Source organism: Ochotona curzoniae, unplaced genomic scaffold, assembly GCF_017591425.1.
Source record: "Ochotona curzoniae isolate NIBS_2020 unplaced genomic scaffold, NIBS_Ocur_1.0 contig_2321, whole genome shotgun sequence".
NCBI classification, from domain to species: domain Eukaryota; kingdom Metazoa; phylum Chordata; class Mammalia; order Lagomorpha; family Ochotonidae; genus Ochotona; species Ochotona curzoniae.
The window spans coordinates 12,440,709-12,453,769 of NW_024465421.1; the positions used below are offsets into that span (position 1 = coordinate 12,440,709).

Consider the following 13,061-nt stretch of genomic DNA (forward strand, 5'->3'; position numbering starts at 1 on the left):
CTAGACATGGCCTCCCACAGGCTTCACGCAGCGGGACCGTGCCCGGAGCCTCGAGTCATGGCGTCCAGTTGCAGAGGAGACCTGGTTCCCGTAGTCAACATGGCAGCCACGGTGGCTTCAGCGCCGGGCGGGCGGTGCCAGGAGGCGATCACGTGAGCGGCCCAGCTGGGCTGACCGGAGCGCGCGCGCCCGCCCGCCGGCCGTGGCTGGCTCGCTGGCTCGGCTGGCTCGGCCGTGCTGTGAGGTGTGTGGGGCGCCGAGCGTCCTCCCCGATCCCCCGGCCCCGGTGAGGCGCGGCGCGCGGCGGGATGCGGCGGCGGCGGCCGTGGCGGAGCCGTGGGCCGGTCGGGCGGACGCGGTGATGAGCACCGGCAGCCGCCGCCATGTCCAAGGTAACGGCGCCCGGGCCCGGGCCGCCGGCCGCGGTGGTGGTGGCTGCGGCGGGCGGGAAGGAGAAGCGCTCCTTCAGCAAGCGGCTGTTCCGGAGCGGCCGCGCGGGCGGCGGCGGCGGCAGCAGTGGCGGCGGCACGGGGGGTCCCGGGCCGGCCGCGCCCTCGTCGGCGCGCTCGGTGGGCAGCTTCATGAGCCGCGTCCTCAAGACGCTGTCCACGCTCTCGCACCTTAGTTCCGAGGGCGCCGCCCCGGAGCGCGGCGGCCTCCGCAGCTGCTTCCCCCCGGGGCCGGCCTCCGCGCCCACGCCGCCTCCGTGCCCGCCGCCGCCCGCCTCGCCCGCGCCGCCCGCCTGCGCTGCCACCGCCGAGCCGGTGCCCGGCGTGGCGGGGCTCCGCAACCACGGGAACACGTGCTTCATGAACGCCACGCTGCAGTGCCTGAGCAACACCGAGCTCTTTGCCGAGTACCTGGCCCTCGGCCAGTACCGGGCCGGCCGGCCGGAGCCCTCGCCGGACCCCGAGCAGCCTGCGGATCGCTTTGCGCAGGGCCAGGGCGAGGTCACGGAGCAGCTGGCGCACCTGGTGCGGGCCCTCTGGACCCTGGAGTACACCCCGCAGCACAGCCGCGACTTTAAGGTGAGAGCGCGCGCGCGCCCGGGGCGGACGGGGGACGAGGGGGAAGGGGTGCTGCTCGCCAAGTCCCTGGTGGGGGATGAGCATCAATGCTTGGGTGACTTCCGAGCTTGCTCGGACAGACTGAGACAGATCCCGTTGGTTGTAGGAGAGGTCCGTGCGTTCGTTCATTCATTCGCCATGTGTTTATTGAGCGCTTACTAAACGCACTCCGGGCCCTGTGATGGGCATGGTAGAGGGGAGACTGCCTGGACCCAGAACACCTGGCTTCTCGGAACTTGCATTTTTTGTGGGGTGTGTAGAGCCTGCTTTCAAATCTCGGGGTACTGCTCCTCAGGCAGCCCTGTGACCCCACAGGAAGTCACCCGGCCGGTTTTTGGTATCTCCCTAGTGAGCTGATAACGTTTGTTGGACACTGATGATGACCCATTTTGGACTTTGAGACTGATGCTTGGATAGTGTTGGACCTCCTGGGCCACAGGCACGTTGATGCTGCAGCTGTGTCTGGGGCCCTGTGGATTGGACGCTGCTATTTTTCCAAGTTAAGGGCGCCTGTCAGGCGCAGGTTGGAGGAGGGTGAAGGCTGCTCCTCCGTGGGGGCTGTGGCTCTGGGTGCGTCAGTGTCAGAGAGGGAGACGGTGGGGAGGCCAGGGCTGCGCTCAGGTGTTGGGCAGAAGGGGAAGGTGGTCTCACAGAGCATCAGGCCTGTTTTTAGATGGGGTATGGATATGGTGCCAGGGAGAGACAGTGAAATCTCACAGGGAGGAAATTGATTGCTTTACCATTCTCTTTCCGGCGGGATCATGTGCCAGAGAAGGCCCGGGTTGGTGTTAGACTGCTTCTGACACCTCTTGCTCATTCCCTCTCCATTAAAAAAAAAACAAAAACAAAAAACAAAAACTAATAAAAATAAAGCAACTTCAAGTTGAGAGGCTCTGGCAGGGAACAGCTAGCGTTTAGTAAGGTTATTATGGGTTGTTTCAACTTGTCTTCCATATATGGCAAGTGGCACTGGTCTTCCATTGGAGCTATCAAGGTCTTTTTGTTGTTTGTTTTGTTTTCATATGCTTGTTTAAGTAAAAGGTTTGATTAAAACCGAAGTGGTGATTTAGCAGGAGAGCGTGCGTTTGGGAAGGAGGAAGGCTGCCAGCGAGTGCTCTCCAACTCCTCTGAGTCTGTTTGCTTGTTTTTAACTTAGATTTTGTTTGTATCTGTTTATGTTGCTGGGCTCTGCTGTTTGATCTTGGCAACTGCCATGGAAATACTTGATTGAGATAAGGAGATGGCCAAAGAAGAGAGTAGAGGAGATTGGCAGCTCGCTGTCTATTGTACATTAAACAAAGAAGCCTCTGCTTCTGGAAGCCCCACAGGCCGGTGGACACTTCACAGGGCTAAAGGTCTGCTTCCCACGAGTGTTCTCTCCTGAAAACGTCCCGTGTGTGTGGACATTGCCGTTGCTTTTTATGAAATTGTTTTCACTTCTTCCTCCAGGAACGTGTAAACTGGAGTGGGGTAACAATTCCAGACAGGCAGAGCCTGACGGGCAGGCATACTTTGGCCAGCGTGGACAGATTCTTAGAGGTTGTTACCATTGCCTTTTATGAGGGTGTGTTCACTTATTATTTTTTTTAATCCATTAAGCCGTGAACAGAAGTGGGTCAATAATTCCAGAAGTGCAGGGATTGATTTATGGGCATCCTTTGGCAAAGGTGAACAGATTCTTAGAGGCTGTGTGTGTGTGTGTGTGTGTTTAATGTGATCTTCTGACCCTGATTTCACTCTGCATTCGTTTCTTCATCTCGCTTTTGTTTACAGTCAATTAGGAACGCCTTCACTGCAAGGAAGAAACATCCCTGACCGACCGGGATCGCCTTATGCAACTTGCGTATTGAATCAGCTCCAGTAGGGGACTGGAAGGTGGCCATGGTGACTGGGGGGGGCCCCACAGGGACTCAGTCCCTTTCTGGGGTCTGCCATTTTTAGCTAGTGTTGCTTTGTTGTTCTCAGTTTTGTCACCTCATGGTTGCCTGACGGTGGCAGCTGCAGCACCCAGTCACTCTGCCAGGAAGGCAGGAAGTCATTAGGAAAGTGCAGGTTCTTCCAGAAGCCCCTTTAGCCGGCTTCTGCTATCATCTCGCCGACATGGCCTGTTGTGCTAGAAGCTGGCATTAAGGTTTTCCGACTTTGGTGGAGGAAGTGATTTACAGAAGGGCTTACCTCGCAGGCAGCCCACCACAGTGCCCACTTGCCATGTGCCAGGCCCTTTCTTTTGGGGAAGACACTCCATGCCCACAAAGAGCTACCTCTCATAGGGCCAGGCAGAGTCCCTCAGACAGCCCTTCTCTCATGTTAACATGCACGCAACTCACCCTGGGATCCTGTTATAAAGCAAATGGGCGACTGGATAGAGCTGGAGGGGGCCCAGGATGTTGCGTGTCTGGTAGGCTCTCAGTGAAGCTGCTGGCAAGCTCCAAGGAGCAAGCGAAGCATCACAGAAGAGGCCACTTTGCAACAGAGTTGTGGTGGGGAGGAGGCAGGCTGAGAACTCAGGCACCTCATGGCCAAGAGCCCTACGGAGAGAGGCGAGGGGTGCAGGGAGCCTGCGAGAGCGGGTGGATTGTGAAAGGCCTCTGGGCTGTGCTAGTTCAGAGAGCCTGAATCCCCTGGGTTGAATCCCCTGGAAGCTGAGAATCTAGAGCTGATTTGTAAGTAGGGCAGTTTCATCAAATTGTTTTTTCTACCCCCCTTTATCTCTTTCGATGAGATAAGCTTGGTGGCTCTGTGAAGGCCTGGCTGTTTCATTTTTGTAAAATGTCTTACGAAAGCCAAATTTTGTGGCCTTTATTTTGAATACAAAGGAAGCTGAGCGCTAGGAGGGTGGGTGGGAGGCGGTCCTGTCCGACTCCCTTGCTCCTGTTCGGATAGCTCACGGTCAGCCCCGAACCCTGCACATTGTGGGCCGTGGCAGCCATTACCTGTTGGCTGGAGTTGGCAGAGGAGAAAAAGCCAATTTGCCATCTTCAGATAGTTTGCCTGGAAGTCTAGAAAAGCACTTAGCTTTTCTTTGTGCTTTTATTGTCTTAAAACTTCTCCCCCCCCCCTTTTTTTTTTCTTTTAATAAATGTTTCGCTTAGAATTCATTCCTGCTCTCCAACCACATTGATGTGAACTTGTGAGATCACCAGGTAGGCACTTGTCTGGTTGGGCTGGGTGTGGTAGCGGCTGATGTGGGCTGTTCGCCTCCCAGAATGGGGTGGGTTGACTGGTCCTGACCTTGAGGTGCTGGAAGAGATTACCCCTGGGGACACCTGGATGGCCCCTCGCCCGTTTTACCCCTGCTGTCTCCCTCCCAATCGTGGGCCTGGATGTCTTTGGTCACAGTAGGGTGAGAGTGTGACTGGCACGTGACGGACAGATGTTCTGCAGCCAGGACAGCTGCACACTGGGGCGACCCAGCCTGGGAAGGGCTCAGGGGAATGTTCTGAGCTGCCTCAGCCTGAGTTTTCCAGCCTTGGGGTGACTACCTGCTTACTTTTTTTCTTCCATGTGTGCTTGCAGCTGCGCCAGGTTAAAATTTGGACTTTACTTCCTTAGTAAAACGGTGCGAGTGAATGAATCATCCCGAAATCTGAATACTCAGAATGCCAGTTTAAGGGGAAGTCAGCTTAATGCCTTAACTATATTTAATAGGAGTGTGGGCGCACCAGGTTCTTTCGAATGCCTTGTGCTGTCTAGTACTCAGGGCCCAGAGACAGTTAGCAGGAAGATGAGCGGTGATCTCTTAAGTAACAGAGATAAATTCTGCAGCAGCAGTTTTCCAACTGTCCTCCCCAGGAGGCCAGAACAGAGTGCTCTGCTGACCAACAAACGGTGATGACTCCTTCCAAATGTACAGTAAGCCAGAACGGAATTGATGAATGGACGTTTCCCATGTTTCTTCCCCTGAAATGAGGGTGCCTGGTGGGGCTTATTTATTAGCGGGGTTTCTCAGGTTACAAAGGGAGTACATGTACAGACGGAGAGTGGCACAGAGCCAGCAGTCAGGGGATTACGCTTGCGCGGTTTCACACCGTGCTTTTCCACGGAGCTCGGAAGTGAAGCTGCAGACCTATAATAAAGTTGCCCTGACTTGGAGTATGTTCATGTTTCCCAAGGTCTCCTGCAAAATACTTTAAGGGCATCGCTTGAACTAAGGAAACAGAAAAATAAATCGTATAGATCTAAAACAACAAGTATTTCTCTTCCTATCGGTTTCTTTGTGCCAGACACTGCCACTTGAACTTTAGTACAGCCCCAAGTCTTTGAAGGAGAAAGAAGGCGATAGAATCATGGCGTTCCAGACTTGGCAGGAAAACTGGTTGTGATGTGTGTTGGGCCGCAGCCTTCCTGGGTCAGGGAACAGAGGTGTGCTTGCTGGCTGGAGGCTGCTGGAGCAGCCCGCCCTGGCTGCCTCTTGCCCACCTCTCTCGGACACCCCTGCCTGGCTTCTGCACATGCGGATGCCTTGTCCATGTCACCGCTGACATCATCAAACTTAATCAGGCAGTGTGGGCATGCTGAGACCGGCAGCATTTTTTTCCCTCTGAGATTGTGGTTCTGAATCATGGGGAAAGTTTTCTGCATGTAGGTTTGTGTATCTGTATCTGCCATGGCTCCTTAGGCTTATGTACTTTTGGAAGTCTTCCTTAAAAACACAGCCCTCTGAGTCTATGTGAATGGGTGTGTAAACATGTGGATCCCTCTCCCAATCGGAATGATTATATGTGGCTTCTTATCAAGTTTGGTAAATAGAAATCTTAAGAATTGTAAGAAATCTTCCAAGAGGGCTGTTTGTATAGAATCAAAAACCACAGGACAATTACAGAACTCCCTGTTGGCTGATGCTATAGTGTTCCGTGCTGCTGTACCAGAGTCTCACAGACTGGGTCATTTATAAAGAAAAGACATGCATTTCCTACAGCTTTGGAGGCTACTATGTCCAGTACTGAGGGGCTCACATCTGCTCAGGGGCTTGTTGGTGCAGCTGAGAGAGCTTGCGTCTGCATGAGAGGGATGAGAGAGAAAGGAAGGGGGCCAGACTGGGCCCTTTTTCTGGAGCCCACCCCTGTACCAATGAATCCCCGTGGGTCCGAGTACCTTTCAAACGTGATGATTGTTTCCAACACACACACCTTGGGGGGCGGTCACTTCCCAACCTAGCAGCTGACAGCGGCTACGCTGGCTGCAAATTACTGTTTATAAAGGGGCTGTTTCAGGTTAGCTCGGTGTGAAGATTACAGGGCAAAGGTTCTGGCCCTGAGGAACTCAGATGCTTAAAGGGAAGCAATGTGAAACTGCTCCAACCAGCCGAGCAGCTGAGGCAGAGTTCAGAGAAGGCGAGCTGGTGAGCTCAAGTGTGAGTATGAGATGGAGTTATTTGTCTTCTTTCACTGTGTGTCAGGAAGCAGCTTCTGCAGACTTGAGTTTCCAGCTGCCTGTGCCGCACTGAGCTAGGCACTCCGTCTGGGAGACCAGCAAGGCAGTGAGAACAACGCAGACCTTCCCCTCCATGGAACTTTGATGGTCACAGAGGAGGCAGATGGTAGCATTGGGGAGGTGCTCTGAGCAAAGGGGTGGGGAAGCTCCAGGGTCACAGCAGGGCTGTCCACTTGGGTGCTGGTTGGGCTAGATCGTAGTCTGTTGCGGGGGGCTGCCCTGGCATTGTGGGAACTAGAGTGAAGTCCCTAGCCTTCATCTTCCAGGGATCCCCCTTCCCCACTCTGATCAGGAGAATCAGAAATGTCTCAGATGTGATGATGGCCCTGGGGCAGCAGAGCAAGGGAAAGCTGGTGGAGAACCACTGGGTGGGATTAAGTGGGAAGTTAACGTAGCAAGCCAGGAACGGCTCAGCCTGGAGGCTGCCCTTGCCAGTGATGCCCTTGAGCCTTCCTGAGTTGTGCAGACTGACCTCGGGAGCATGGTGTTTTAGAAGAGTGGGTCTGGTGGCGAGCTGGCATGAAGCTGGGGAGGAGAAGGTAAATGCATGTAGAGGGCAGGTGTGAGGGGAGGAAAGGCGGACCCAAGAGGCCTTTGGTAGGACGTTAGGAGAGCTCATGGTAGAGGTATAGGGATGGCCCGTGCTGCAGGTCCAGGTGGTGGAGAAGCGGTGATTCTCAATAGGAAATTAGGTCGTTTTAAAGGAGAAGTGGTTTGTGGAGCCTGGGGGTCAGAGAGGATCATGCTTTTCATTGGAATATGTGCGGTCATAATACCTCTGCTCCCCCAATAAGAGGATTTGAAAGTTGGTGCAACTTTGGACCAACTTAGTAGACTTGGATATCACTGCATAGAGGTGTGTTAAGTGTACTGGTCAGGAGTCCAAGGCCAGGCCCTCTGGGGAAGCCACCACTGAGCAGGTCAGGAGAGAGGATCTGCTGACGGGATGGAGAGGGGGAGAGCTGAGAACACGGTGAGGTCTGGTGCATGCTACAGTTTGACAACCTTCTGTCAGCCCTGCATCCAGTGTAGAGCTGCACAAGTGTAGGTTATACCCGTTCAGAACCAAACCCAGCTTGATATTTTGCAGACTGGATGTGGATTTATACAGTCCACAGGTTTCCTGCACCAGTCCCGTGTTTTAAGTCGCCAGAATCTAAAGATGAGTGAGGTGGGCTGTGCCCTCAAGGATTCAGGATCTAGAAGGAAGACAGGTGACTAAGGAAATGATTACAGTAGGGTGGAAAGAGTGCTGTGACAGAGTTAAGTGCAGAAGTGCTGTTCAGGGTCATTGCTGTGGCATAGTAGGTTAACATGCCATCTGTGATGCCAGCATCTTATGTGGACATGCGGTTAAAAGCTTTGGCTGCTCTACTTCTGATCCAACTCCCTGCTAATGACTCCAGAAGGCATCAGAGAAAGGCCCAAGTCCTTGGGCCCCTGTACAGTGTGAAGGTAGCTGCAGGCTTTGGTCTGGCTTGCTCCCAGCTGTTGTGGTCAGTTGAGAAGTGAACCAGTGACTAGAAGATCTCTTCTTCTCTCTTAAATCTTTTTTTTTTTTTTTAAGATTTATTTTTATTACTTTTTTTTATTGGAAAGGCGGATATACAGAGAGGAGAGACAGAGAGGAAGATCTTCCGTCCGATGATTCACTCCCCAAGTGAGTGCAAGGGCCGATGCTCCGAAGCCAGGAGCCTCTTCCAGGTCTCCCACGCGGGTGCAGGGTCCCAAGGCTTCGGGCCGTCCTCGACTGCTTTCCCAGGCCACAGGCAGGGAGCTGGAAGGGAGGCGGGGCCGCCGGGATAGAACTGGCGCCCATATGGGATCCCGGGCATGCAAGGCGAGGACCTTAACCGCTTGCACCACCGCGCCGGGCCCTCTCTTAAATCTTAAAAAGAGCTGTGCGGGCTGGCCAGGAAGTAACTGATGGAAGGATGGAGGCATTTAGCAGTGCTTTTTTAGGGGGCAGAGTTCTTTCTAGGGCAGCAACCCAGCCAGTTTAAAGGCTTGGAATCTCCGAGAGCCTGGCTCATCCTGAACATCTCCAGGTCCAGTGTGCACAGCAGGCAGGGCAGGTTTGGGATTGGGCCAGGATGTGGGGAAAGAAGCTGCCCGAGTGAGGACCTGGGCAGAGTGGGATCGGGCAGTCAGTCCTGGGGTGCAGTGCCAGAGAAGAGCATCCTGTGTGCATAGCGCCACAGCCTTTCAGACAGTTTTGGGGTACTGAGACAGTCTTCTTTTTAAAGGAATGGTTGCTGAAGGGTTAGGGCGCTGAGAATGGCTGCGGTGATAGAGAAGGGCAAAGCGAGAGACCAGGTTCAGGCAGCACAAGTGTACATCTTAGCCTCTTGGGTCACACTTGGCAAGCTGAGATGATAGGCATGCTGTCTTAGACATGTTAGAGCTCGAGTCCACTGGTAATGCATGAATGGGGGAGGTGCTTGGTAGTTGAAGTTAGAGATTTGCATTTGATATAAAATCCAGGTGCTGAGGTTAGGAAAGAAGCCAGTGCAGCCAGCATCGTGAGCTAGCAGTGGTCTGTTACTCTGATTCTACTCAGTCGGGTCCTTTACCCATTTGCAGAGCCCTGACGGGGGAACCCAGGCAGTGTGGCCACATCTGTGCTCTTCACTGGGCGCTTTGCTCTCATGTGCCACTTATGTACATTTGGGTACTTGTCCATGTGTGTAGGCATGTGACACAGCTGCCACCGAGGCTGGTGTAGATAATGCAACGTACAAGACTGTCTGCCATGCTTCTAAGTAGCAGACTTCACAGTGTTTAATGTTTAGCATGGTATTACTGCTCTGCCACTGTTAATTTACTTACCCAGGTCTCTTTTATTGGGCTTTTTCTCCATGCTGTTTCCTATTGTAGTAAATATGAATCGTGTATAGATGCAGATGTTTTGTTATTTTTAAAACATTTATTCATCTTTTTATTTGAAAAGATGGTTACAGCAAGAGAGAAGAGAGATCTTCTTTCCACTGATTCAGTCTCCTGATGGCTGCAGCAGAACAAGCTGGGCCAGTCCAAAGGTAGGATCCAGGAACTTCTACGTCTCCCATGCGGGTGCAGGGTCCCAAGGCTTTGGGCCATCCTCCAATGCTTTCCCAGGCCACAAGTAGGGAGTTGGACGGGAAGCGGGGTGGCCAGGATTAGAACCAGTGTCCATATGGGATCCCAGGCATTCAAGGTGAAGACTTAAGCCACTAGGCTATCGTGCCAGGCCTGATTTTCCATTAACATTTTTGTGAAAGGAAAGTGATATGAAGTCAAAAGAATCCATAAGCTTGGGCCCAGCACCATGCCTTTAGTGGCTAAATCTTTGTCTTGCTTATGCCAGGATGCCATATGGGCAATGGTTCATGCCCTGGCTGCTCCACTTCCCATCCAGCTCCCTGCTTGTGGCCTGGGAAAGCAGTCGAGGACGGCCCAAAGCCTTGGAATTCTGCACCCATGTGGAAGACTTAGAAGAGGCTCCTAGCTCTGGCACTTAGGAAGTAAACCAACAGACGAAAGATCTTTCTTTCTGTAAATCTGCCTTTCTAGTAAAAATTGAAAGAAAAATCTTAAAAACAACACCTAAGTTTTTGATACTCTGAAGACATGTCTGGAAATTTATCTTAATGAAACAGTATGGGACTGCACAGTGAAATAACAGGATAAGCCCCTGCCTATGGCACCAGCATCCTATTTAGGCACTGATTCAGGTACCATCAGCTCCACTTCCAATCCAGCGCCCTGCTAATGGCCTGGGAAAACAGCAGGGGGATGGCTCAAGTCCTTGGGTTCCTGGTTCCCAGCTTCGGATTGGCTCAACTCCCACCATTGTGGCCACTTGGGGAGTGAATCAGCGGATGGAAGATCTTCTCTGTCTCTCCTTCTCTGTGTATATCTGACTTTCCGATAAAAATAAATAAAAACTGATGGAAAATGTATGCTGTGAAACAATTACATGGATTTCGAAATTGGTTTGCACTGAATAAACTTATTGCTTAATTCTGTTTTTCTATGAACTTTTGAAGCACATGGGTGTATAGTGTCATGTTTGGAAAACCAAGAAGTCACGCACAAAAAAAAATCGATGTGTTTGACCATAAACTTTGTTCCTCCCTGTGTCGAGTGAGGCGTGCTACAAGCATCAAAAAATCCTGTGTCGAATTGAAGTGCTGACAGTGAATGTCTTGTCTTGCTTCTTGGGATTCGGGGGCACGCTTTCAGTCTTTCACCGTTGACTATAATGTTAGAAACAGGCTTTTCATACGTGGCTTTTGTCATGCTGGGGAGGTTGCCTTCTATTCCCGGATTGTTGGGTGTTTTATCATGAAAGAGTGTTGGATCTTGGCAAGCGCTTTTCTCCGTTCCAATCGAAATGGTCCTGTGTTTTGTTTTTGCCTCCATCATCCCTGTAATGTTTGGTGTATGACGCTGGTCTTTGTTGAAAAGGAGTAAACCCAACTTGGTCATGAAATCTACTGAAGTTTTATGGTTTTAATTTATTGATTGTTTTAATTTTATAATCATTCTTCCTAAAGTATTTGTGAGTATAAAGTGACAAGTTTATAAGTCTTTGATATATTTGATGTAACTTTCTCCGTCTGTGATTCTTTCAGTTTGATGCCTTTGTGTAGTTCAGATTTTAATTTATGTTTTTTTGCTCCTGCTCCTTGCCCATATTGCTTTTATTATTTCTTCTGTGGATTTGGATGTTTATTTGGATAATGTTTGGATTATCCAAACATTTGGATGTTTAGGATAATGTTGCAATTCTTCTATAGTTTTTTTTTTTTCTGTTCTAAAATATTGGTCCTTAAAACAGCAGTTTGGGATTGTGTACGGCCCATGTGTAATTTGGGAGGTTTCTGTTAAGGCTTGCTACTTCTGCTCTGTGTAAGAGCGGTGGAGGGCTGGCGTGCCCTGCTGCCCCTCATCCTCCCCACACCGGCTGCCAGCCTCGGGGTCTGGGGCGCTGCCCTCATGGCCTGCACTTCCTCCTCTGCAAAATGGAGATAAGAGTGTGTCTACCTAATAAGGCTGTTTTGACAACAAATGAGAGAAGAACTTGGCAGAGGGCCTGGGACAGCATCCATGCTCAGCGACTGCTAACCGATGTCACCATTGTTAGCCCAACCTTGTCACCGCCCGCTGGCTCACAGAAGAGGTTTGTGTGCTTGGTGTGGTGACGTAGCTCTGTTTTTGGTATGCTGTCGTATTATTACTGCTTAATCTTCTCTTGCATGCAGTTCTTTAAAAGTGCTCTGAATTTTATGATCCTTGTATCAGATAGTACAAAATTGAGTAATTCTGTGCAAATTTTAGCATTAAACATCTATTAATTTGGAACTGATAATAATTATGTTTACCAAATGCCTTCCTGTCACTGGTAAAATCAGTAACTTTCAACAAAGCAGACCAATAATAATGTTACAGTAACACAGCCACAATCAGCTGATAACAGGAAAACACGGAGAGTTCATTGGAGAACTGGCTGTTCGGCCGCAGAGTGAAGCATTGGGTGGACTGGGTCACACGCTCTTCCTGGGACCACATAATCCTTGCGTTGTATGAACTGTTCAAAAATTAGAAAAGTGGACTCTCAGTGGCGAGAGAATTTTCTTTTTAACCTGTTGTTGTCTGTCTTCCCCAGTTCCTTACAGGCAGCCACTGTGACTTAGCTTTTTTTTTTTTTTTTTGCTTTTTTTTAAATTATATTTTTGACAGTCTTTACATTTGACTTAGCTTTGGATGTCTGTGGCTAGTTTAAAAGAAGTAGATGCTGAATTGGTTAATCTGAGGCCAAGAGGCCATGACCAAGGACAGTGTGCAAATGAGCCTCTGGCACCCAGCTCTGTCGCGACCTGAGTCAGTCCTCTCTGTGATAACTTTGCACTTCAAGCTTTGAAAAAGAAGGGGCGGATTGGAAAAGGGGTTGGCTGGCCTCAGTACGCAAGGTTTTAGGAGGAAGTTGCCTGACCATAGAGAGCTGCCCCCACGTAGTGGCATTTTCCCGGCCCTGGAGACACTAATGCAGTTTTGGGTGGTTCTGTATAGGGTCACACGCCCTACAGTGCATCTGGCTGGGTTCAGTCTATGTTTCTCTACTCGTCTGTCCTACTTCCCCTTGCCTCGCAGGCAGGACCTGTGGCAGCAGTGGCCCCGTGTGAAGCTGGCAGCTTTGTGTGTGAGGAGTGACCCCAGAGCAGGAGGAGAAGGCTGGGATCAGGGTGTCCTTCAGAGGGCGCCCGTTGAGACTGGGGAAGCACAATAGCTGCAGGTGGCTGGGAACGCCCAGTGCAGGTGGGCCGTAAAGGAAAAAGGATTGGAGCGGAAGAGTCCTGGGAAAGCGTTTTTTCAAATGATTAAAAAAGCATATCGTTTTCAGATCCTGTGCAGGGTGAATGAATGAAGTTCCATGGTGACACATGTGGAAAGGAGCTGATGTGTAAACAGAGAAGGGTGTCTCCCCCGAGACATTGGAGAGGCACATGTGACAATGGGAGTGCAGGTGCTTGTCCCTTTGTCCCTCTTTTGTGTGGCGTGAAGTGCTTAGTTGACTGT

General features: G+C 51.2%; 1 protein-coding gene across 2 annotated transcripts in view; it reads left to right on the forward strand.

The window, feature by feature from the left end:
• The first annotated feature begins 354 nt into the window (after window positions 1-354).
• The window catches only part of USP31 (ubiquitin specific peptidase 31), a 58,411-nt gene continuing 45,704 nt past the window's right edge, over window positions 355-13,061 (forward strand). For both annotated transcript variants that reach the window (XM_040973206.1, XM_040973207.1), the window contains exon 1: window positions 355-1,028. In XM_040973206.1, the coding sequence (XP_040829140.1) occupies window positions 384-1,028 (645 nt within the window). In that variant the 5' untranslated portion in view covers window positions 355-383. The remainder of the gene's footprint in view (window positions 1,029-13,061) is intronic.